General features: G+C 43.9%; 1 protein-coding gene across 8 annotated transcripts in view; it reads left to right on the top strand.

The window, feature by feature from the left end:
* The window catches only part of SLC12A8 (solute carrier family 12 member 8), a 139338-nt gene that overhangs the window by 20589 nt on the left and 91923 nt on the right, over positions 1-26826 (top strand). For 6 of the 8 annotated variants that reach the window (XM_053220970.1, XM_053220971.1, XM_053220967.1 and 3 more), the window contains exons 3-5: positions 3884-4030; positions 8368-8559; positions 16921-17152. In XM_053220970.1, coding sequence (XP_053076945.1) covers positions 3884-4030; positions 8368-8559; positions 16921-17152 — 571 coding nt within the window. The remainder of the gene's footprint in view (positions 1-3883; positions 4031-8367; positions 8560-16920; positions 17153-26826) is intronic. The other 2 variants (XM_053220969.1, XM_053220968.1) reach the window with 1 other exon arrangement.

The following is a 26826-nucleotide window of genomic DNA, read 5'->3' as shown; positions in this document are numbered from 1 at the left end:
CCGCGAGAACGTGACCTGAGCCGAAGCTGGATGCTTAGCCACCCAGGTGCCCCTGGATGTTTTTGAAAAAGGTAGCTCAGAACTGGTCCAACTGTCTCCTGCCATCACCCCAGCTGTTCTCCCTCCTCCTGCCCCCAGTGATAGTAATGACTGGGTAGAGGCGCAGAGGGAGAGTCTGTGAGCCATAGCCTTCATGGCAGGGCATATCTGAAATATGAGGGGATTCCTTACCCTCCCATAAAGGAGGGAGTTGGGTGTGAGGTTCCAGAGTGTGGGGGAGAAGCTGATATTCCCTTCTCCTGTTGGATGTCTGCTTGGGTGCAGATCCATGGCTCTGCCCTTGGCCTGAGCAGGAGTGAAGGGGAATTGGAAGAAGCTGGCAGGGCTGAGAGAGAGTAAGGTTGTGGAGTAGCCAGTCATGATATTGTGATTTATAATAAGAAATAAATGTTTGGTTTTTATCCCCAACCCTGGCACAGAGCTCCTAAAACCCTTGGAATTTTCTAAGTGATAAGAGTGATAAGGGTATCTGGATATTCATAACCATCCCTTTTCAACCACAACTGGGTTTATGTTAATAAGGTGACTTTTGGAAAGCACCTAAGGATGGGGGCTGGTTGGCTGGGGCACCAACCATGATTAGAGGGTTGGAACTTTCAGGGAGAGAGGTGGGGGCTGGAGAGTGTGAGTCAAATCCCAATGGCTGGTGATTGAATCAACTATGCCTACGTGTGAAGCATCCATAAAACCCCCAAAGAACGAGGTTTGAAGAGCTTCCAGGCTGGTAGACACATAGACATTTGGGGAGCGTCGTGTGCCTGGAGAGAGCATGGAAGCTACACACTTCTCCCCCATGGGCATCTCCCATGGGCTGTTCCGGGGTTATATGCTTTTATAACAGCGGTAATCTAGTAAGTGAAGTGTTTCTCTGAATTCCTTGAGATGTTCTAGCAAACTAATGGAACTCAAGGCGAGTGTCATGAGAACCTCTGATTTAGAGCCAGTCTTTCAGAAGCACAGGTGACAATTTACACTTATGACCAGCATCTGAAGTGGGGGGTTGACCAGTCTTATGACTATTTCCAGATAAAAAATATCATAATTAAATTGGATTATAGGACACCCAGCTGGTGCTGGAGAAATGCTTGGTATGGGGGGAAAACCCACACATCAGAATTGGTGTCAGAGTCATACCAGCCGTGGCCATCTGACTGGTCACTCTGCAAGGTCACTGGTTTGAGTCGTCTAGCTGGCAGACTCCTAAAAAGTCAGCTGTGGGGCAGTGGCAGAGGCTGGGGGCATCCTGGAAGTGGTGCAGCTGCAGGACATGGTGGAGAAAGGAGAGGTGTGAGGAATGGGCACCCAGTGGTGCTTCTATGCTGATGCCTAGAGACAGCGTGTCAGTGCAGGGGGTGGGGGGCTGGGAAATGCGGTTGTGGTCTCTAAAATACTTACTTAGCATTTTATTCTAGGGTTCTCTGTCTCATCCTCTTTCCCTTTTTCCTGTGCTTCTGTATCTTCTTCTCTCTCTCCCTGAGCTTATGCTGGTCTCTCTCTCTCAAGAACATCAGGGTTGCAGCTTTGGAGTTAAACGCAGGCTCTTCCTACTGGCCTCTGATGAGCAAATGCAGGTGCTGGGAAGACTTAGTTATATTCTTTTGTCACTTGGTTAAAAAAAAAAAAAAGAAGAAGAATAAAATAAGCACATCCCCCTCAGCATCCTGAGATAAGCTGTCATGACCTGGTCCCCAAGCTCATTTTAAACCATTTATACTTTTATTCTCAGGGTACGGAGTCTCCTTAAGTTTCTGCCTCCTTTGGAAAGCCTCTTTAAGGCTGATTTAGCCCAACGAGATCCAGGGAGTGAAAGCTTCTCATAAGCCATTAGGTAAACACATAAAGCAGCCTTCAGAGTGGACATGCGAAGGCTGGGATGGAAGAGGAATAAAATTTCTAAATTCATGATGGGAGATCCATGGGTAAGACAGACGTCTTCATAATTTAGCAAAGTTCAGGATGTTACAAATGGGAACCTACAGAATTGGCTGTTAGGAAAGCAAAGGGCAAATAACCGGAGGTGCAGGGCCAAGTACAGATTTTATAGTCTGGCGTGGACTTGGGGCCATCCTGTCTCTCCTCCCAGCCTCCTTCCTCTGCTCTAACAGGGGCCCTCTCCCTGCCTGCCTCCCAGGGGCATTGTGAGGATCAAAGGAGAAGATTGATTTGGAAGGTGAAAGCCACTCTCTGAATTATTGCTCTTCGTTGCTGAGAGCTGCTATTGTTACTGCTGTTTCTAATAAATAACAGACCTATAACAGGCCTTGGTAGGAAAATGTAGGCTTGTGAAAGACAGATGAACAGAAATCTACACAGATGAAAGGAGCTCTGACTGGAGTCAGGGACTGGCGGGTTATGCCACCCCATGGGGTGCTTAAGGCTTAACTGACTGCCCTGATGGTTTTTTTAGGACCTTTCTAGGTCTGTGGGTGCATGTTACAAGAGGAGAAGAGGAGCTGGGCTCCTCTCCTTTTGTTTTGACCGAGGCCGGTTGGCCTCAGCTTTGGGTCCTCGATCACGGGCACATCCTTTGCTCTGAGCCATTCAGAAGCTCTGACCTTAGATTTTATTTCCTGTAGTCTTAACTTTTCTGCCTTCTCACTGTGCTTATAGATCACATACATGCTCCAGGTAGACTGCTTGTCCACACCGGTCCATAGTTGGGACTTCCTAGTCCCTGTAAGGTGAGAACCCCTGATCACTGCTATGGTAGTTTGAGGTACTGGAAGACTAGTGACGTGTGAAGTTAGACTACTATCCTGTGCAAGAGCAGCTCACAACATGAGCTGCTACTAGTTTTCTGCAAGTCATTTTAGTATTTCCACAAGGTTTAGTCTTTTTAGTAAAGAGTTTCCATTTGAGTGTTTTGTTAAAGTGCCTTTGTTATTTTTGAATTAGAAAAATAAGGTAGGCATCTGTTTAACTGCTTATAAATAAGCCTCTGGTTCTACACAGCTGCCAAAGGATGCCTTAGAATCCTGGGGTGTGGGATGGAATGGAGCTTAGAGATCACCGTAACACCGGTGTTCAGGCAAGAGAACAGAGACCGCTCCAGGCATTAAAAAAAAACTTTAAAAATGTTTAATTATTTGAGAGAGAGGGAGAGAGCAAGTATGAGCAGGGGAGGGGCAGAGAGAGGGAGACACAGAATCCAAAGCAGGCTCCAGGCTCTGAGCTGTCAGCACAGAGCCTGATATGGGGTTTGAACCCACAAACTGGGAGATCATGACCTGAGCCAAAGTTGGACACTTAAATGACTGAGCCACCCAGGTGCCCCAGGCATTTTAAACGGAAGTAATTTAATATGCAGATTTCATTACAGCAGTATTAGGGACGGAGGCTCAAGAGGCATAAAGGAAGTCTACACGAAGATTAGTAACTGCTGGAAGCTGCTATCCCGGTGGGACGGGGATACTGGGAGGGAAAGTGGCCTTATCCAGAAAGCTGGAACTTAGAATCCCACACTCACCTAGAAGTGACACACAACACTTCTACCTATTTTCCAGAGGCCAGAACTCAGTCACATGGCCACGCCTACCTGCAGCCGTGCTGGGAGTGGTCTACTGAGTGGCCAGAAGGGAACCGACCTGCTGGGCAACCAGTCTGTGCCTGTGTGGGTACAGGGATCACTGTCGGGAGAGAACAGCGACGCTTTTGCAGAAACAATCTTCAAGACTGTGCGCACATTCACACCTGCCCTGGCATAGTAGGGTGGATGTATGTCAGAGCGGAGTTCTCCTACCCACCTCCTGTTCTACTTCCTTTCCCTTCCCCTTGCTGGCCCTCTGAAGCGCTGCATGCTGAATTCTGTGTGCTCTGTTTTCAGGGGGCGCTGGCCCAGCCCCAGCCCTGGTGGAAGAGCCAGCTGTTTGTGTGGGAGCCAGTGCTGTTTGGGACCTGGGACGGTGTGTTCACATCCTGCATGATCAACATTTTTGGGGTTGTCCTTTTCCTGAGGACTGGCTGGTTAGTGGTGAGTGATGAGCTGGTGGCCCTGGAGTTTCTTGTGAGTTTGTGACATGGAAAGGTCTGCACTCTTGGGCATTCCACAGGGCAGGCAACAGATTCCTGAAGCACGGATGCTCCAGAAACATGAAACAAGAAGCAAGTACATATAGCTAGCATTGCTATTTAAATGAGAATCCTGAGAACCTAGGCCTCAGACAAAGCCTCCAATGGGAGCCTCGCCATGGATTTAAGTTATATGAGCACAGAAATATGAGCAATGTGAGTCAGGGCACATCATGGATGGGAGTAGAGGTGGATCAGAGAGAGCAGACAGATGGCAGTTTTGCCTCCGGTTTGTGACCCTCTCCTGCTTTCCTGGTATTTTTCAACTTGTCTGGTGCCCTCCTGGTGGCACTGGTTGCCTTGTCCCACCACACACAGATCCTGTGTGAGAGGCTGCACATGGCAGTGCTTGATCACAGGTGCATGAGATCATGGGGGTACGTTTGCTTCCTCCATGGAGAAACCAAAGGCCTCTTCTTTGTGTCTTTTCCGAAGGCATCCTGGGAGCTTCCAAGCAGATGTGTGTCCTGAGCAGGGGTTCTGAACCCCTTACATGGCACCTTCTTCCTGGGACACCAGTAAACTAAACAGGCTGCTCGAAACAAAAGGCTAGCCAGTCAGGAGTCATTGATGAGCACCTAATGTGTTCCAGGCACTACAAGGTACCAATGGGATTATGAAACAGAAGGCCCTGTTCTTCCCTCTGGTGAGCTAACAGTCCTGGGTAGATTTCACATCAGGAATCCAAGTGGTTTCTCAAAGCAGTATTAAATACCTCAGGAGTGGAATAGGCTATAAACATATGGTGGCTAAGTGTCCAGGAAAGCTTCCTGGAAGAGGTGTGGTTCAGCCAGGCTTTGAGAGGTGAGCTGGGTTGCATAGATGAAAGAGAGAGGGGGTCATTCAAGGTGTGGAATATACTAGTCAGGGTTCTTCAGGGGAACACAGGCAGAACCAACAGGAGCTATATATCTATAAGAGATATATAGGATGTCCTATATATATGACTGGGGGGTCTGGTGAGTCCAAGTGAGACTCAGGTAAGAATTGATGTTGCAGGCTTGAATCCAAAGACTGGGAGCACCGGCGGAATTTCTGTGTTGCAGTCTGGCTACAGAATTCTTTCTTCTTTGGGAAACCTCAGTCTTTGCTGTTAAGGCCTTCCAACAGATTGGATGAGGCCCTTTGGCAGCATAGACGGTAATCTCTTTTTAACAAAAAATTTTCTTTTTTAACATTTATTTATTTTCAAGAGACAGAGAGAGACAGAGTGTGAGTGATGGAGGGGCAGAGAGAGAGAGAGGGAGACACAGAATCCGAAGCAGGCTCCAGGCTCTGAGTTGTCAGCACAGAGCCCGACGTGGGGCTTGAACCCACTAACCTGAGCTGAAGTTGGACACTTAACTGACTGAGCCACCCAGGTGCCCCTAGACAGTAATCTCTTTTACTTAAAGTCTACTGACTGTAAATGTTAAGCACAGCTAAAACAAAAACAAACAAACAAAAAAACTACATTTACAGCAACATCTAGATTACTGTTTGACTAAATATATGGTCACCATATTCTATCCAAGTTAACACAGAAAATTAACCATTGCATGGGCAAATTCTGGGGGAGGAAAGCTGAGCTGTGACAAGGTGTATGGGGTTCTTAACCCTCAGGAGGCCTAGGTGAGGCCAGACTTTCCTGAGCTCTTTTACCTAGGTCATTAGCTCGGGGTTCAGCCTTAATCATGGCCTGGGTTACGCCTGGGTGGCTCACTCGGTTAAGCGTCTGACTTCAGCTTGGGTCATGATCTCACGTTTAGTGGGTTCGAGCCCTGCTTCGGGCTTTGCAGTCTGGAGCCTACTTCAGATTCTGGGTCTCCCTCTCTCTCTGCCCCTCCCCCACTCACACTCTGTCTCTGTCTCTTGAAAATAAATAAATGTTAAAAAAATTTTTTTAAAAATCAGACCCACCCAGGGGTGGGTGACTTTTTTTTTTTTTTTTTTAATTAACATGTGAAAGCTTAGAGTAGGGTCAGCCAAACTCCCTAGTGTAGCTATAAGAATTTATGCCTCCTACACCCTTCCCAGACTTACAGGGCCTTCTGCTTACAAAAACACAAAGCCTTCATCTCAGACTCCTTGTTGTGCAGGCAGATTTAGGCTTCTGGGATCCACCTCTGTTTTTAACCTCTTCCTAAGGGCCACCTCACTGCCCAGCACCTCTCCAGCCTGTGTCCAAGGGAGGCCCATCAGTCTGACTGCTGTGTGGCAGAGGAAGGTGTAGCCAGTGACAGCTGGGTCCCTGGGCTCTGCTTCACACAAGGTAGTTATGGAATTGTAGAAAGGAGAAAGAGGTAAGCTTTCTCTATTTTTTTAAGTAGTCTCTATGCTCATCATGGGGCTCAAACTTACAACCCCAAGATCAAGATTCACATGCTCTGCTGACTGAGCCAGCCAGCTAGGTGCACCCCAGCTCTCTTTATTTTGATTCTTTTTTTTTTTTTATTTTGGGAAAGAGAGAGCAGTGGAGGGGCAGAGAGAGAGGGAGAGAGAATCCCAAGCAAGCTCCACACTGTCAGAGCAGAGCCCAATGCAGTGCTCAAACCCATGAACTATGGGATCATGACCTGAGCTGAGATCAAGAGTTGGATGCTTAATGGACTGAGCCACCCAGGCGCCCCTCTATTTTGTTTCTTAAGTCTGTAAGGGCTTCTTCTGAACCCTCCCACTGGGTTATTTTTTGGAGAAATGACTATCCAGAGGTGTCAGTTCCCTCTGCAAAGTGAAGGTACAAGTTGTATTCATTTTCTCTTGCTGTTTAACAAATTAGTCCAGTACCTACCAGCATGAGGCAAATACGTGTATTATCTTATGTATTATCTTACAGTTTCTGTGGTCCAGGTATCCAAGTGCAGCCTAGCTGGCTCAGAGTCTCTCCCAGGGTCACAGGCAGGCTCTCAGTCAGGACTGCATTCCCACCTGAAGGCTCTACCAGAGGAGGAGCTGTTTCCAAGATCACTTGCGCAGTTGTTGGCTGGCCTTGTTATGTGGGCCTCTTCCTAGGGCTGCCTCCTTACATGCAGCTCACTTACCCGGGGACCAGCAGTCTAAGGGAGAGAGAGAGAGAGTGAGAGAGAGAGTACACCCAAGATGAAAGCCACGGTCTTTTTCTATCCTCATCTCAGAAGTGATCTCCTGCAGAGTTCTGTTCATTAGAAGTGAGTCACCAGGTCCAACCCCAACTCAAGGGGAGGAGGTTACACGGGGCATGTGTGCCAGGGGCTGGGGGTTATGGGGGGGCTGCCTTTGAAGCTGCCTGCCACACAAATGCATCCTTTTGCCCTGAAATGATCTCTTGTTTTTCAGCTTTGACATTCGTTTTACCTGAAACATCATATTTGATCATGGGAAAAAAAGGCAAATGTGAAATGGCAAAGAAAAGATAGAGCTTCTAGGAGGTGGCATAAAGCTGGAGTGAGTAGAGGTCATGCTCAGAGTCTCAAATAGACCATGTGAACTCTAAAGAATAATTTGATAACACACTTATAATTTTGAAGATGTTAAAGTGGCAGTTTTGGCCTGAAAACTTAAAGATTGGTGCAAGATATTTTATTATCACATGCAAACAATTTGAAAACACAAAGGAAGAAAAGAGTAATTCTATAATTTCATTAAAAATATAAAATCAGCAAAATAAGAAACTGTCTGAATAAAGCATAACTGGATAAAACATCATCCTGCTCTCTTGGCACTCACAGCCTGGAGGTAAAGATGGGCTTGGAAGCAGTACTTGACAAGTACTGTGGAAAGTACTAAGCCCGGGCACTGTACAAACCAGAGGAGGGTTCCAGGGACAGGTTTCCGGAGGAGGTGGCCCCTAACTTAAAAGGATGAGATGGAGTGAGGCTGTCTAGGAGATGGAGTGAGCAGGAAAGGCATGCCCAGGAGGGTGGTGGGGAAGAGCATGTGACTTCCTGCTAGGGTACAGGGATGAGACAGACTGGAGGGCGGGGAGGGGATGGATGGGGAGGGGCCTCATGAGGGTATCCAGTTGCTTTGACTTTACCCTATTGGCAGTGGGAAGTCAGTGAAGAGTTTGAAGCAAAGATGTTTCCCTTCATCTGGAATTTCTTCCAGGCCCTACGCTTGTGGGCTGCCTCTGTCCTTTTTCAGGTACCCAGCTCTTCCTCCCCGACCCCTGTTGCAGCTCTGGAGGTGTCAGGGGAGGTGGTTAGTGCTCCTGGGAGGGGCCTGACTGGCAGGGCCTCCCTGTCCTAACCCCTGACCTTGCTTCTTGCTGTTCTGCTGCAGGGAAATACAGGAGTGCTCATGGGCATGTTTCTGGTGTCCTTCGTCATCCTGGTGGCCCTCATCACCGTGCTGTCTGGCATCGGTGTTGGGGAGCACTGTGGTGTTGGCAGCGGTGGTGTCTACTCGATGATCTCCTCGGTCCTTGGTGGGCAGACCGGTGGCACGATTGGGCTACTGTACGTGTTTGGACAGGTGAGCCTGGGGGCTGGGGGTGGGGAGTTTTGCCCTGAGGCCATCAGCATATGGGATCTGTTCCCTCACTTGGCTGTTTGCCACCATCTTCTCATCCATGTTCCCATTTGATCTGAGGAGAGGCAAGTTGGGGTAACTGGGCCCATTTTATAGATGGGCAGACTGGGGCTCTGAGAGGGAGCTCAGAGGCATAGCTTAGCCCACTGTCCAGGACCCTGACCCAGAGTCCAGGGCTCCTTCCTTTCTACCTCTGGTGCCTTGTGGCATCCTGATCTGCCCAGGAATTCAGGGCTTGGCTGGAACTATTCTTGATGCCCATTGTAGGGAGGGGAGTGCATGACAGTGGCCCAAGCCCAGGTGGCAGCTGGGTGGCCCTGTCCCTGGGGCACTTTAGTGTTGAAGAAGGGACATTTTACTTGTGCCAAAAGACTTTCCTGGACGTGGGCACTTCTCAAATGAGCTGGAGCTCCAGGCTCATTGACAGCTTGAAGGCCTTGCCGAGGAGGCCAGAGCCGTGTGTGGATGCCCTGTCTGAGAAGGAGGGGGCGGTGCAGCAGGGTGGACACAGGCTCTCAGAAAACTAGTGAGCAGGGAGAAGCACTGGGACTTACTTAGCTAAAACACAGGGATGGTGACCTAATGAGGACGAAACAAAGACAGACATTAAGAAGCAGCTCTTTGTAAGCACTTCTTGGCTTGAGAAAGGCTTTTATGATGGTGCAAAGGGTGGTGGGTGGTTGAAAACACAGTTTCAAGAAAAGAATTTGTCTAAGGGTACAAGAGTCTCCTCAAAGAAAGGATACGTTTGTTCTTTTCTTTTTCAGCAGGGTTATTTTAGTATAACTACATCTGATTCTCCAACAGCGCAAAGGGTGTGTGTGTGTGTGTGTGTGTGTGTGTGACATGCATGAAAGGCAGAGAGATTGTCACTGCACTCTTAAAGCCACTTGCCTTTACTGGAGAAAGATCTTTAAGCTTCGTAGCTTGGGAGTGAGAAATAAATGGTTAGTTTACTTTATTACCCTGGGGATTTGTCTGTCGATGTTTTACTTCTGCGCTGTCTCCTAGCCAGGTTGCAGCCCTGCTCTCTGGGTAAGCAAGCTTACCTGCAGCAGCAAATACCACGACAGGGACCAGCGCCAAACCGGGGGCCAGCGAAGGGCCCCTGTAGAGGGGAAGCTGGGATGTCGTGTCTCCTGTGTGTGGGTTGCTTCAGAGGAAGGGTGTTCACAGAAAAAGTGTTTTCTGCACACTGGCAGCTGCTGCCGAACAGCCACCCCATCTACACCCTCGCTCGCTTAGCTTGCTCTCTGTTCGGGTCTCGGTGAGAAACACCAGAGCCCCTCTGGCCAGGGTCTTCAGTACGCCTCTCCTTTGCCTGCTGCTGACCTGGGCTGGCTTCTCTGATCAGGGTGTGGGTGCTGCATAACCCTTTTTATATGCTATTGGATTCACTCCGCTAGGATTTTGTTGAGGATTTGGGGTATGTATTCATGAGGGATATTGGTCTGTAGTGTTCTTGTGATCTCTTTGTCTAGTTTTGGTCTCATGATAAAGCTGGCCCAATAGAATGAGTTGGGAGGTGTTCCCTCCTCTTCTATTTTTTAGAAGAGTTTCTAAAGGATTAGTGTTAATCCTTCTTTAAATGTTTGGTAAAACTTAGTGGTGAAACCATCTGGTCCCTGGCTTTTCTTTGTAGGAAGTGTTTTGATAACTAATTCAATCACTTATATAGGCAAAATCTGATTTTCTATTTCTTCTTGAGTCAGTTTTGGTAGTTTGTGTCTTTCTAGGAATCTGTCCATTTTATCTCTGTTATTTAATTTATTGGTGTAAAATCATTCATAGATTCCTTATAATCTTTTTAGTGCTTGTAAGATTGGTAGTAATGGCTTCCCTTCCATTCCTGATTTTAATCATTTGAGACCTTGCTCCCTTTTTTTTTTCTTCAGTCAGTCTAGTTAAAGAAAGTTTTGGTTTTGTTGGTTTTTCTTTTTTTTTTTCTGCTCTCCAATTTATTCCTACTCCAGTCTTTAGTATTTCCTTCCTCTTGCTTCCTTTGGGTTTAGTTTGCTCTTCTTTTTCTAGTTTCTTAAGGTGGAAGGTTAGGTCACTGACTCGAGACCCTTCTTTCAGGGTGTAATTGGGGTTTCTGAGGGTCCCTATTCCTGGGTCTTACTGACCTGTAACCCCGTCATTCCAGGGCATGAATACACTCATTTATTTTTAATGACTGCTGAGCAGATTGCCTGCTTGCCCTAGAGCAGGGGTCAGCAGACTTCCACTATAAAGGTCCAGATAGTAAATATCTTGGTTTTTATGAGTCATATATCTCTGTCACAACTATTCAATTCTGCTGTTGTAGTTCAAAAGCTGCCATAGTCGATATGAAAAACTGGGCTTAGCTGTGTTCCTATAAAACTTTTTTACCAAAACAGGCAGCAAGCAGGATTTGGCCAGCATGTTAAAGTTTGCTAACACTTGTTTCAGGCATAAAAATTTAGACAATATAAGGGTACCTGGCTGGCTGAGTCAGGGAGCATGCAAGGTCTTGATCTCAGGGTTGTGGGTTTGAGCCTCATATTGGGTGTACAGATTACTTAAAAATAAAATCTTTAAAAAATAGAGAGACTATAAACACTTAAAATAATCATTTTAAAGCTTGCAAATATTTTCATAGCCCTGCATCCTCCCAAATCCTTCCCCATCATCTCTCTGAGTTGTTGGTGACCCCTTGGCCAGTGGAGGAAACAGTGAACTGGAGCCCCTCCTCACTCTATGCCCCACTCACTTTTAAAAAATTTTCAATGTTTTATTTATTTTTGAGGGGGGGGAGAGAGAGAGAGAGAGAATGGGAGAGGGGCAAGAGAGAGACAGAGACAGAATCTGAAGCAGGCTCCAGGCTCTGAGCTGTCAACACAGAGCTCGACACGGGGCTCAAACCCACGAACTGTGAGACATGACCTGAGCTGAAGTCAGATGCTTAATTGACTGAGTCATCCAGGCTCCCTCTGCCCCATTCACTTTTGGGTCTGAGGGCTTCTTTGAGGTTGCTTACCCTAGATACCAAAATATACGGCTTTCACCTGCATGGTTGCGTCTGTAATTACTGCTTTACATGGTCTTTGCTGGACTGTGCAAAAACCATGGAGAACTGGAAAACTTTCATAGACCTGATATGGGCTGGAGTTTTGTTGTGGGAGTTAACGCAGTCAAGCAGCTTGAACTTTAAACAAGGATTTCATGTCAGAAAGGAGGGGTGTGGAGGGCAGCTCTGGTCTGTTAGGTAGGTACCCAGAGATGAAAAACAAAATGCCCATGATTGTGAGGTGCAGTTGTTGTAACATAAACACGTTGGGAGTGGAAGTGTTCTGTCCTGAAAGTAGGTCATTTTCTCTCTATGAAATGGTGGGTGACGCCCCCAGCTCCCTGCAGCAGAAGATTAGAAAGAAAAGGGAAAAGGAATGTCTGTGATTATAAACTTTAACAGGTGATAAAAATACTGAAAAACTATAATAGGGGTGCCTGAGAGGCTCAATTGGTTAAGTGTCTGACTCTTGATTTCTGCTCAGGTCATGATCTCACGGTTTTGTGAGTTCGAGCCCCACACTGGGATTCTCTCTCTCCCTCTCTCTGTCCTTTCCCCGCTTGTGCGCGCTCGCTCTCTCTCTCTCTCTCTCTCTCTCTCTCTCTCAAAATAAATAAATAAACTTTAAAAATATATACATAATAAACTCTGGGGGTGTTTATGCATTAAACAAGTCGACAGGGATGTTTTCCAGTGAAGAGGTGTATTCATGGTTGGAGGGGAGGGTAGCTGGACTTCTCTGGGGAGGGGTCTGTGGTGTTGTCCATACCTCTGGGGTGGGGGTGTCAAGCTCAGTGGGCAGAGAGGTGTGGGGGGAACTTTGCTTCCTGGACACACCGTGCTCTCCGTACCTAAGTGTAGCATTTGCATAAAGTCTGCAAATCTTAATATATTTGTTTTTATTTTTCCTTTATAAAATTCTTTTAAAGTTACAAAATGATGTTCATTGTAACTAGTTAACATATCAGCGATAATGTAAAGAAAAAGTTTATTTCCCTCCCCATCCTAAGGTATCCATTGTGAATACCCACCATCCTTTTCTGCCACCTTCCCTGTGTTTATGTATGTGAATTCATGATTGTTGAAGTGCTTGCTTGTTTTTACAAAAATGGGGACAGAGTTTATACTCTATTCCATGGTTTGTGTTTCTCACTTAACAATAAGTTATAGATATTCCTCGAGGTCAGTGTTTCAAAAAAGCCTGTGCTTTTTTGAAAAAAGCTGTTTATTTATTTTGAGAGAGAGTGCATCTGTGGAAGCTCATGCAAGCTCACACAAGTGGGAAAGGGGCAGAGAGAGAGTGAGAGAGAGAGAATCCCAAGCAGGCTCCATACTGTCAGTGCAGAGCCCCATGCGGGGCTTGAACTCACAAACCATGAGATCATGACTTGATCCAAAATCAAAAGTCAGATGCTCAACCGACTGAGCCACCCAGGTGCCCCTAAACCTGTGCTTTTTAACTAGTAGCTTAGCATTGCCTAATATGAATGTACGATAATTCATGGCACATTTGTCTTCTGTAGTCATCATTTTACTCTCTTCTATAAGAGTAGTTGTATTTCTTTTCTCATTCCTAAAATCTGTAATTTTTTCTTTTCTTAATCAGACTGCTAGGTGTGTATGTATTTTATTTATCTCTTAAAGGATCAGCTGTTATTTTTATTTTAAATATCTTATTTTTAAGTAATCTCTACACCCAACATGGGGCTCAAACTCACAACCCCGAGATCAAGAGTCACATATTCCACAGACAGGGACAGCCAGGCTTCTCTTAAAGGATTAGCTTTTATTCTCTGAATTCTTTCTTTTGTTATTTTTCTTTTATTAATTTGATATTTCCTTTTATTAAATACCTCTTCCTACTATCTTTTTATTTATATTGGTCTTTTTTATCATGTCTTAAGTTAAATATTTTATTTTTTTTCTGCCCTTTTTAACTAATAAAAATATTTAGGGTTATACTTTTTTTTTCCTTCTGAATGCAGGATTAGTGTGCCTCTCAAGTTTTAGGATATAATATTCTCCTTTTCATTACTTTCTAGATCATTTGAAATTTAAAAAACTCATTATTTTGCCAACATGGCTCAAATTTATTTCTATTGTATGTTTTCCCCTTGCTGATTTGGAAGTTCTACTGTGCTTTTTGTTCTGAGAAGAGTTATAGTCCACCCTTAGAAAAGCCATAATTATACTTTTCCTATAGTTCTCAACCGAGCAGCATTGCTTACTATGTTCATCCGCCTACCAAATATGAAATCTCTATGACACTTTGACTCCCCCACATTCCATAAATACCCTCACCTCTTACCCCAAAGCTCTTAGATTTTGAGAAGACGGTTTAATTTGTGGTTGTTATTGGTTTCCTTCATAGTAAGTCTTTTCAGTTTTAAGAATCCTTATTTATAAGTTACATTGCAAATTTCCAGTGACAATACCATCATCTATTTAACATTAACAAAGTATTTTATGAAATTCATGGCTAACTACTGTTTCTTCTTTTTCAGTAGCTAATAATAGTACAGTAAAAATGATAAGGCCAATAGCTAGTATCTCTATAACTCAAACTATGAGCCAGATACTGTTCTAAGAACTTACATAAATTATCTTATTTCACCATTACAGTAACTTCTTTTTTCCTTGACTTCATTTATTTTGAAAGAGAGAGAGTGCGAGTGGGGGAGGGGCAGAGAGAGAGGGAGAGAAACCCAAGCAGGCTACACACTGTCAATGTGGAGCCCAATGCGGGGCTCGAACTCGAGAACCATGAGGTCACAACCTGAGCCAAAACCAAGAGCTGGACGCTCAACCAACTAAGCCAGCCAGGTGTCCCCTCACAATAACTTTTGAAGCAAGTACTATTATTATTATTATTTGTATTTCACAGATGAGGAAATGAAGCACAGAGAGCTTAAAACACTTTCCCAAGTCACACAGCTAAACCTGGGAGCCACAGCATTTGGCCCTGGTCTGATTTCACAGTCCATGCTCCTAACCACCATGTCCTTTCACACAGCCTCCACAGGCTTCTCTCCTTTATGTTTTGTTCCTAGCATCTTCGGGCTAAAAAGTAATTTTAGCTATGAATTGGAGAGAGGGACTCTACTGGAGCCACTGGAGACAAAGGCAGTCTTTACTGCTTGGCCCACTTCATTTGAGCAAATTCTGTTCACCAGCTAGAAAAGGAAAATGGTGGGTTTGGAAGCTCCAGATGCAAATGGTTGCATTCCAGTTCTGGTGTCACCCTCTGCACATGTGAGGTGTCAGACACCTGGGAAGGTGATGATGATCACCGCATTGTTACCATTTGTTTTTTTAAATTCTGATATATCTGGCCATGCAGAGTCCTGTTGACCTGGCCAGATAGTGACAGAATAGCAGCATCCTTATGCCTGTCACACTCTTGTTATTTAGCCAAGTGTAAGTTTGAGTCATGAGGTGATGTTTCTCTGTCATCTCTCTCTCTCTCTCAAGGATGACTTTCCTTCTGCTTACATTTATTGGACTCCCCCCTCCCCACTCCAATATAGACAGAAATGCCTAGTGTAAGTTTGGGGGACATTGACAATGATGGTATATGTCTAGTAGCAAAATGAGCTGATCTCAGTGAAGAATGGGACCTCCTTCCTGAGCTCCTCTCCAGTACAGAAATTATATCGCCCTTCTGGTCTTTACCTAAAAAAGCAGGAAATTAATGGTACCCGCTTCCCAGAACTCTTTTCATACAGTCAACATATCACAAAATATCTGTTGAATGTTTGCAACATAGTTAGCAAATGTAGGGGCTTTGAAGAGGTATGATCAGCATAAACATTTTTGTTTTCTAGGATGTTTGCATTCTTGGTGGCTTGGGGTAGGGGACAAGCTTATATGCATGAACTAAGAATAGACTAGTGACCCAGCTAATTAATTGCATTACTTACTGGCAGTAAGCATAATATTTATTCAGAAAAGGGGGATGAGGAAAGGCTTCATGGAGGAGGAACTTGACTGAGGCCCAAGAAGAATTTGTTTCCTGAGAGAACAATGGGAACAGAGCACAGTGATGACCATGACCCAGTGGCCTGGGGGTGGGGAAGGATCAAGCCTGATGGTGAGAAGGGTGCTGAGGAATTATGAAAAGTGAGGTTGGTGTTATTTTCAAATATTTATTTGAAGTTGAGTTTTAAACACACACACACACACACACACACTCACACACACATATATGTGTATATATATATATATATATTCTCTCGAGACAGAGCACGAGCAGAGAGAGAGAGGGAGACACAGGATCCTAAGCAGGCTCCAGGCTCTGAGCTGTCAGCACAGAGCCCCACATGGGGCTCAAACTCATGAACCACGAGATCATGACCTGAGTTAAAGTCAGATGCTTAACCCACTGAACCACCCAGGTGCCCCTTAAATATTTTTTTCAAAGATAAAATCATGACTTTCAGGCAAATATAAAATATACATGGACCAAAGATTTTTTTTTAACTAATTAATTAATGGAGGAGCCAGTGATATGTACCTAGTTCCTGGTGAAGCAATTTCATAAATAAATGTAAGGATAAGATTGCTGATACAAAATTGGTTAATGTCTTACAGGATAAGAAACCGAATCTTTTGGATTGTCTGTTCCACTGGACAGAAGCTATTTGCATCTCTGCTGGGAAAAAAAAAATCTATAAATGGACAGTAACTTCATAAAGTCTGGGACATTTAACACGTTTAATCAATAGTAAACAATGAGTAGAACTAAGTACATTCACCTAGCCAGTCCTTGGGTAGCCTTTGTTCCATATGACATTGAAAGGATTTGCTGCCCACTTTTTTTTCTTATTCTAAGTTTCAGGTAATTTTTTTTTTTTTTAATAATAGTAACCTACAAAGAAGTGGAGAAAAAACCGGGGTTTGCGTTAGTGCCTTTCTTAGGCTCTGCGAGGGGACCCCCTGTGTGCTTCTATTCTGTGTAGCTCTTGAATAACTCAGACAGAGAAGTCCAGAGTGCTCTTTGGCCCCGAGTCCCATCTCCCTCCTTCTCATCTTAGTCACTACTGACTGGCATTTGTGCTCCCCTCTGGGTGATGGTAGAGACGTAGATGAGAAGAAATGGGGCCAGAGGCAGAGGGCATGGCCAGGAAGGGCTCGCTGACCCCTCCCCCATGTTGGTTCCCAGGTGCTGAGCCCTGATGAGGGTGGGTGCAACCCTCAGTGCTGGGCGGGTCTGACCCACGGGTTCCTGATTCTCTGTTCTCTTGCCAACTCTTCCCACCTTGCTTGCCTGTCAGTGTGTCGCAGGGGCCATGTACATCACCGGCTTTGCTGAGTCCATCTCCGATTTGCTGAGCCTCAGGAGTATCTGGGCCGTGCGAGGAATTTCGGTGGCAGTGCATCTGGCCTTGCTGGGGATTAACCTAGCAGGTGTCAAATGGATAATCCGCCTCCAGCTGCTGCTGCTGTTCCTGCTGGCCGTGTCCACACTGGACTTCGTGGTGGGCTCTTTCACACACCTGGACCCAGGTAAGCCTTTGGGAGTTGAGTGGATGGGGTCTTCTAGGGGTCTGCACTGCTTTCTAGATGTGTGTTGATGTGAGTTTGCAGGACTACCTCCCCATAAGCTTTACCTACCAGGAGTGTGCTGTTCCTGGAGCAGGTGAGTGGATGTATCTTGGCTGCAGAGGCCCGAAAGCCCCTCCTCACATAGGCATTTTCATTTAGCATATTTTCCACATTCCTTTTTATTTTCTTTCTGTTAAAAGAAAATAGGAACATTTAAAACAAAGAATAAAGTAGAACTGGACTAGATAAAGATTAAATTCATTAACAGTGATTGGGAGAGTGGGCAGGAAATAGATTTGAAAGTAGGTAAGAAGATAGATTTTAATTTTGTGTGTCATATTTTATTTCTTTTGTTTCACTTATTTATTTATTTTTAATTTTTTTAACGTTTATTTATTATTTTTGAGACAGAGAGAGACAGAGCATGAACAGGGGAGGGGCAGAGAGAGAGGGAGACACAGAATCCAAAACGGGCTCCAGGCTCCGAGCCGTCAGCACAGAGCCCGACGCGGGGCTCGAACTCACGGACCGCGAGATCATAACCTGAGCCGAAGTCGGACGCTTAACCGACTGAGCCACCCAGGCGCCCCTATTTTTTATTTTAGAGACAGAGAGAGAGAGCTCGCACATGCACACATGTGTGCCGGTGGGGGAGGGGCAGAGGGAGAGGGAGAGAGAGAGAATCTCAAGTAGGCTTTATGCCCAGCATGGAGCTCGACATGGGGCTCGAGCCCACAAACCGTGAGATCATGACCTGAGCCAAAGTCAGGAGTCGGACGCTTAACTGACTGTGCCACCCGGGCGCCCCTCTTTTATGTTAAAAGGACTTGATGCAAATATTACAAATGCTACCAACTGTCATTTGTGGGAGATGGGAACAGATATAGGTTGATCACCTACAGTTTCTTTAATAGTACATTTTCTTTCAAAATAAGAACATAAGTCCATTAACTAAGCTTAAAGAAGGAGAATAAACAGCAGGTGTATTCTGGACCATTTGGAAATGGTGTCACATGTCGGTAACGGATGGACCACTGTTTAACCCTGGCTTTTCCTGGGCCTGGAGGATGCTTGGCAGCTATAATCCTCAATCCTTATGCTTTGAGTGGGATGCTGTTGCCCACAGTGTCTGTAAGGGTATAGCTTTGTGGTCTGGGTTGGTTTGGCATCAGAAGTCTTTGTTCCTCTCCAGAGTACAGGGCTGTTCATGGGTGCCTTAGAAAAAAGATAACTGCCTGATATTTCACACTTCGGTGACTCTGGCTTTTTATGGCAACAGTGGCCAGGCATCTACATTGGAATCTGGATAGGGAAAGGGAAATGGGGCCATCCTCTATGATAGAAAAGAGAAGAAAAGAAACAGACCTGCAGCACAAGTGCCTGTGATGGTGGGGGCGAGCGCCTGCTTTGTGCCAGGCCTGGTGCTTAGCACTGCACATGACTTAGCTCGCGGAATCCTTACCATAACCCATGAGAGAAGAACAGTTATACCCATTTTACAGATGAGGAAACTGGGGATTATATCACTCATGGTGATCCGTGGCAGAGCTGGGAATGAAACTGGATCTATTCACATATGTAGTCGTGCTGTTTCCTAGTTAGGAAATGAAAGAAGAACAGTTATACCCATTTTACAGATGAGGAAACTGGGGAGTATATCACTCATGGTGATCCGTGGCAGAGCTGGGAATGAAACTGGATCTATTCACATATGTAGTCGCGCTGTTTCCTAGGTAGGAAGCGACGTCTGTCTTTACACCACCAGCTGCCTTTTGGTGATAATAGCTCTGCTTTCCCCGTGAGGGCTGCCCTCGCGTGTTCTAAATAGTCTTGTCTTTCATAAAGATGTTGGTTGCAGGAAGTTCAGAATTCAGTTGGTACACGCTACCCTGGCCTTATTTTTCATATGTTCAAATATGCCCCCTGCACTCTGACATCCTGATCCCTGCCCCAGAACCTCCAGACTGCCCATGACCCAGCATCTAAAGGGTTAAAAGCCCTGTGCAGGAGGGCTGCCCCAGGACCTGCTCCAATGTTAAGAGCCAGTGCAGTGTCCAAACCGATCACTTGGCGCCTGGGCCTTGCAGCTTGCTAAACACTTGGAGCATCTCCATCGCAGGGGAGGAATGATTTGTTTCCTGGCCTTGCACCAACTGCAGAGACAAGCCCACATCCGGAGGGAGACCTGCTGGCTGTTTGGCTGTAAAACTAACTGTCAGTGGGGGCGAGGGGGTCCACTCCAGTCTCCCATTCCTGGGTGCTTTCTCCCTCCATCAGCATGGTTGCTGAAAAAGCTTAATTAATTAAATTGCAGGTTGATGCTTCTAGCCTCTTTGAAACCTCACTAGGCCGATGTGTTTTCCTTCTTCTCGATTAGAAGCTATCTTGGCTGCTCTTCTGTTACTCCAAGTATTTCTCCTTCTTTCTGGTCAGTGCATTAGCAGGGTGTAGTGTGAAGTGAAATTTATTTTCAATCATTTCCATGGCAACTGGCCCCTCTCAAATCTGTTTTTGGTATCACTGATGTTTTATATGGGCTACTTTCTTTGCAGTTAAAAATCCAAACTAAAACTAGATCATAAACCTTCAGAATGCATTTAGCAGAATGATTTCAGCCCTTTGGAAAAACGACATGCACATAGACATTTGAAAAAAGGCTGGAAAAAGGACTGGAAGGAACTATACCTAAGTGTCAGCAGTGGCTGTCTTTCTGCTGAGGTTATGGGTGGCGGCGTTATCCTTTTCCATTAGTTGGTTAGTGCTACTTAAAAAATTAATAGACTGTATTTTTTTAAGTTTATTTATTTATTTATTTTGTGAAAGGGGTGTGCAGAGAGAGAAAGGGAGACAGAATCCCAAGCAGGCTCCACACTGTCAACACAGAGCCTATCACGGGGCTCAATCTCATGAACTGTGAGATCACAACCTGAGAGCCAAAACCAAGAGTCAGATGCTTAACTGACTGAGCCACCCAGGTGCCCCTAATAGATTGAATTTTTTAGGGCAGTTTTAGGTTTATGGAAAATTGAGCAGATGGTGCAGAGGTCCCCATATCTTTTCCCTCTCCTTTCCCCACTTCTGTTCCCCCTCTTATCAATATCTCTCATTACTGTGGCATGTTCATTACAAGTGATGAACCAATGTTGATACCTTATTGGTACCTGAAGTCCATGGTTTAGAGTACGATTCACCCTTTGTGTTGTGCAGTTCTGTGAGCTCTTACAATAATAATGTGTATCCACCATTACAGTGTCATAGAGAATAGTTTTAAGGTGTCAGAAATTCCTGTGCTCCACTTGTTCATTCCTCCTTCCTCCCACCCTTGAACTCTTGACAACCACTGATCTTACTCTTTCCCTCTCTTGTTTTGCCTTTCCTAGAGTTGGAATCATATGGTATGTAGCCTTTTCAGACTCACTTCTTTCACTAAGCAAATGCATTCAAGGGTTCTCTGTGCCTTTTTGTGACTCGCTAGTTCATGCCTTTTTGTCACTGAATATTTCATTGTGTAGTTGTAACTCAGTTTTTTTTTTTTTAATCCATTCACCTAATTAAAGGACATTTTGGTTGATTCCATCTTTTGGCAATTATGAATAAAATGTCTGTAAACATTTGTGTGCAGGTTTTGTTGAAGATACAACTTTTTAACCCATTTGAATAAATACCTAGGAGCACGAATGCTGGGTCATACAGTAAGACTATGTTTACCTCTCTAAGAAACTGCCAAACTGCCTTCCCAAATGGCTGTGCCATTTTGTATCCCCACCAGCAGCTGGTGAGAGTTCCTGTTGCTCCACATTGTCACCAGTGTTTGGTGTTGTCAGTGTGTTGGATGTTAAACACTCTGATATGTATCTCTCTCTCTAATAGTAGTATCTCGTTATTTGAATTTGAAATTCAGTAATCACATATAATATTAAGCATCTTTTCATATGTTTATTTGATATCTGTATGTCATCTTTGGTGAGGTGTCTGTTCAGGTCTTTTGACCATTTTTTAATCTGGTTGTTTTCTTATTGCTGAGTTTTAAGAATTCTGTGTATATTTTGGACACAAACCCTTTATCACCTGTAGGTCTTGTAAATATTTTCTCCCGGTCCATGGCTTATCTTTTTATTCTTAAAATAAATTTTTTTAATGTTTATTTTTGAGAGGCAGAAAGAGCACAAGCTGCGGGAGGGGCAGAGAGAGAGGGAGACACAGAATCCAAAGCAGACTCCAGGCGCTGAGCTGTCAGCATGGAGCCTAATGTGGGGCTTAAACTCACAAGCTGTGAGATCATGACCTGAGCCAAAGTCAGACACTTACCTGACCGAGCCAGGACTTTCCTTATATATAATTCTATATTGATAGATATAGAATTCTATATTGATAGTCTTTTTACGTTTAATACTTTATTTTTATAAAGTTTTTATTAATATATATATATAATTCTATATTGATAGTCTTTTTACATTTAATACTTTATTTTTTTTAAGTTTTTATTAATTTATTTTGAGAGAGAGAGCAGGGGAGGGGCAGAGAGAGAGAGAGGAAGAGAGAGAGAGAATCCCAAGCAGACTCAGCGCTGTCAGCCTGGAGCCCCACGTGAGGCTCGAACTCACAAATCGTAAGATCATTACCTGAGCCAAAATCAAGAGTCGGACGCTTAACCGACTGAGCCACCCAGGTGCCCCATCTTTTTATTCTTTTAACAATGTCTTTTGCTGAGCTGAAGTTTTTAATTGTCATGAAATCTAACATCAATATTTTTCTTTCATGGATCATGCTTTTGGTGTTGTACCTAAAAAACTCATGATTAAATCAAAGGTCATGTAGATTGTCTCCTATGTTATCTTCTAGACTTTTTACAGTTTTGTGTTTTACGTTTAAATCTGTAATCTGTTTTGAGTCAATTTTGTGTACTGTGTAAGGTCAATGTCCAGATTTGCTTTTGCATGTGCCTGCCCTGGTGTTGCACCATTTTTTAAAAGACCACGCTGCCTTTGCTCCTTTGTCAGAGATCTGTTGACTGTATCTGTGTGTGTCTATTTCTGGGCTCCCTGCTCTGTTCTAGTGCTCTTTGCTTGTTCTCCAATACCACACTGGCTTGGTTATTGCTACTTTCTAGGGAGGGCTGGGGTTGGCTGGTGTCAGACCTGCAACTTTGTCCATTTTCTTTTGTGTTATGTTTAAAATCAGGGAAGGAATGTTTTAAAAATACACTTAAGGCTAACTTTATTTCTGTCTCTTTATTTAAATATAAAAGGCTAACTAGAAAAAAATCTAAACAGTCCTGGAATGTATAAAGTAAGAACGTGGAAAGTAAGACCACACTTCATTTTCACACCTCTGCCCTCCCCAGGGAGCTTGGTACAGGCATTCCTTATATACTGCTGTCAAATACATCACCCCAAAAGTTAGTGGCATAAGACAACAATCAACATTTATTATTTCTTGCCTTTTCTGTGGGCTAGGAACTTAGCTACGGCATTGCTGGTGGTTCTGGCTCAAGGTTTCTCATGAGGCTCAGTCAGACGTCAGCAGGGGCGGCAGCTGCCTAAAAGCTTGACCAGGGCTGGAGGAGCTGGCTGGCAAGTTGGGGTTGGTTTTTGGAGGGAGGCCTCCCTCCTCCTCCATGTTGTCCTTTCCTGAAAGCTGCTTACGTGTCCCCAAGTCATGCAGTGGCCAGCCTCCCTGAGAGCAATCAGAGGGAACAAGAAGGAGAGAGAGCGCACGCTCTGTCCTTCACATGATCTAGCTTCAGAAGTCACAGAGCCCTACTTCCGCCATAGTCTCTTTGTTAGAAGTGAATCACTTAGTTTGGTCCTCTTCAAAGGGAGGGAAATTAGTTTCTATAATTTTGAATGGAGACGTGTCAAAGAATTTGAAGACACACTTTAAACCATAACAGTTCATTTTAAAATCAGAAAAAAAAAATTTAAGTACACTTAAGTGAAATTATATTTCCCCTTTATTTCAGAGACAAATGTTTTATAAGAATTTTAAAAATATTGAAATATAAAATAAAAAGTGGAAGTTCCCTCCCCTACTCTCTTCTTCTGCTCCTGCTCCCCAGAGGGAGATTGGTAAATATCTTTCCAGTCTATTTTCAAGTGCATGTGCATGTACATAAACACATATAACGTAGTTCTTTGTAAAAATGTGCTTAAATTCTGTTGTTCTACTATTTTTCCTCTTTTTTTTTTTTAATGTTTATTTATTTTTGAGAAAGACAGAGACAGAATGCGAGTGGGTTAGGGGCAGAGTGAGAGGGAGACACAGAATCCAAAGCAGGCTCCAGGCTCTGAGCTGTCAGCACAGAGCCCGACGCGGGACTCAAACTCACGAGCCATGAGATCATGACCTGAGCTGAAGTCGGACGCTTAATCGACTGAGCCACCCAGGCGCCCTGCTATTTTTCCTCTTGTACTCAATAATATATTATGGACATCATGACTGTAATGTCAGTACATTTGGGATTCCCTCATTCTTTTCTTGACACTTAAATAGTATTCCATATAATAAGCTGAAAATACTTTATATTTAAACATTTGTTTATTAATGGATATTTAGTTTTTTTCTAGTTTGTTGCGACTAGAAGTATTGCTGACATGAATATCGTTGTGCAAAATTTAAAGCTTATTTCTATAGGATCAAGGGTTGTAAATAGAATTAATAGGACAAAGCTCAAGAATATTTTAAATTTTGATAGGTTCTGGGGCGTCTGGGTGGCTCAGTCAGTTAAGTGTCCAACTTTGGCTCAGGTCATGATCTCGCAGTCTGTGAGTTTGAGCCCTGTGTAGGGCTCTGTGCTGACAGCTCAGAGCCTGGAGCCTGCTTTGGATTCTGTGTCTGCCTCTGTCTCTGCCCCTCCCCCATTCTGTCTCTCTCTCAAAAATAAACATTAAAAGATTTTTTTTTTAATTTTATTATGTGCTGCCAAACTGGCTTCTCATAAAGTTGTTCCATTTTGAACTCTCACTGACAGTGTGTAAGAGTTATTGATTCCCCATACCCTGAACAATATTAGATATGTTCATTTTTTTAAATTTCTGGCAAGAAATGATGGGCAAAAATTGTGCTCCTTTAAAAAAATTAATTTTTCTGAAATCATTAACGAGAATTATTTTATTCATATTTTTATTGCCATTTATATTTATTTTCTTTGAATTATTTATAATCTTTCCCTATTGTTCCTTTGTGCTATCTTCCTTTTCAATGATTTGTAACTCTTCTGCCTTCACAATTAATTTAAAATAAAACAAATACCTGGTTAGCTTTTATTAGTGTTAGACAGTGTTTGTTGTATATGTTGAAAAGTTTTTTCTAATATGTCATTTGTTCTTTTAAAATTAATTTTTATGTGTAGTTAAAGTAATACATATACATAAAGATACTCATTTTTGAGCCAAATTGCATACTCTGATTGCTTTCTTGTTTGTATATCTTCAGCTTCTCCTGAAACTAAGCTTACTCTATGTCTTAGTTCCTGGGGCTGCCTTAACAAACCACCGCAAACTGGGTGGCTTAAAGCAACAGAAATATAGCAGCTCATGGTTCTCGAGGCCAGAGGTGGAAGAGCGAGGTGTTGGAGGGGCACACCCCCTCCCAAGTCTCTAGAGGAGAACACTTCCTAGTCTCTTCCAGCTTCTGGTGGCTCCTGGTGTTCCTTGGCTGGTGGCCACATTGCTCCCACCTTTGCCTCTGTGGTCACATGGCCTTCTCCTCCTCTTACCTCTCCTCTGTGAGAAACTCAGGAGGACAACTTGTCACTGGAAATGGTCCAGTTTGGATAATCCGAGATGATCCCATCTGGAGATCCTTAACTTAATTATATCTGCAAAGACCTATTTCCCAAATAAGGCCACATTCACAAGTTTCTAAGGTTAGTGTGTGGGCATATCTTGTTAGGGTCCACAATTCAATCCACTATGCTCTATTTTTTTCATTTGCTTTATTTTCTAGCTTAAAAAAATTTTTTTTAGTGTTTATTTATTTTTGAGAGAAAGAGAGAGAGAAGTAGACAGATAGACCATGAGTGGGGTAAGGGCAGAGAGAGAGGGAGACACAGAAACCAAAGCAGGCTCCAGGCTCCATGCTGTCAGCACAGAGCCTGACATGGGGCTCGAACCTATGAACCATGAGATCATGATGTGAGCCGAAGTCAGATGCTTAACCAACCGAGCCACCCAGGCACCCCTCTAGTTTTTTTAAATCACCATTATAAAAATATCCATAGAGTTTTATTTTTATTTTATTTTTCATTTTTTTAATGTTTGTTTATTTTTGAGAAAGAGAGGGAGACAGAGCACAAGTTGGGGGGGGGTGCAGAGAGAGAGGGAGACACAGAATCTGAAGCAGGCTCCAGGCTCTGAGCTGTCAGCACAGAGCCCGATGAGGAGCTTGAACCCACAAACTGTGAGATCATGACCTGAACTAGACATGAACACCTAATCGACTGAGCCACCCAGGAGCCCCATCCATAGAGCTTTTAAATATGTATAGGCATTTTCCCCAATTCTCTCTATGTTATATTTTCTCTTGGAAACCCCATCCTGACCTTCCTTCTGGATGGATGATATCAGGCCAGGATCACAGCTGTTGTTTGGTACTTGCCCTCACTTCTCCCAGGTGCTGTCCCTACTGTCTGGATCCCAAATCATCCTCTTCTGTCTAGGATGGAAAATGTCACTTTGGTAGGAGTGATTGGTAGGAGATATAAAAATCTAGGCTGAAAATCACTTCCCATAGAATTTTGAAGTCATTGCTCTACCTTCTGGCATTCAGCAGCATCCAGGAGTTTGGTGCTATTTGGATTTCTGCTCCTGGTAAGTGACCTCTTTCTCTTCTTCAAGTGCTTCAGAACCTTCCCTTTTCCCTTGAGGTTCTAAGATTTCATGATGAAAATTGCTATTTGTTGACCTGGGGCACTTTCGATCTGGAATTTTCAAATTATTTCTTTGACAATTTCTTCCCCTTTGTTTTTTCTCTCTTTTTTAATTTTTAATTTTTTCCTTGAATTCTGAATACTTGGATATTAGAGCTCCTGGCTTGAACCTCCTGTTATTATTATTATTTTCATCTTCTCTCTTCTCTAGCATATTCCTTTTTTCCATCTGTATGGGAGAGTTCTTCAACTTTATTTCTAATGTAGTAAATTTTTCGTTTTGACCAGCCTTAATTTCCAAGAGCTCTTTGTTGTTCTTTGATAATTTGAGAATCTTGTTTCATGAATATAATATCTCGTTTTGATTCTTTTAGGCTATAACTTATAGGAGTTTTTTTTTCTTGTCAAATTTTCTTCTGCTCTCAACATTATCTGTTTTTTTCTGCATTTCCTTATTTCTATTATCTTGTTTTGTTCTCTGTGTTAAGTGATGCAAGCTTTCTTCAATGTCTGGTAGTCCCTGGCTGTTCATTCTTTTTTTTTTCTTTTTTCTTTTTTAAAGTTTATTTATTTTGAGAGAGAGAGACAGAGACAGAGAGAGAATGAGTGGGGAAGGGGCAGGGAGGGACTCCGAAGCAGGCTTAGTGCCCAGTGTGGAGCCTGACACAGGGCTCAATCCTATAACTGGGAGATCATGACCTGAGTGAAATCAAGAGTCTGACACTCAACCAGCTAAGCCACCCAGGTGCCCCTGTTCATTCATTCA

Source organism: Acinonyx jubatus, chromosome C2, assembly GCF_027475565.1.
Source record: "Acinonyx jubatus isolate Ajub_Pintada_27869175 chromosome C2, VMU_Ajub_asm_v1.0, whole genome shotgun sequence".
NCBI lineage: Eukaryota > Metazoa > Chordata > Mammalia > Carnivora > Felidae > Acinonyx > Acinonyx jubatus.
Note: the sequence above shows the minus strand (reverse complement) of the source record. Positions and strands in the feature narration are given on the sequence as shown.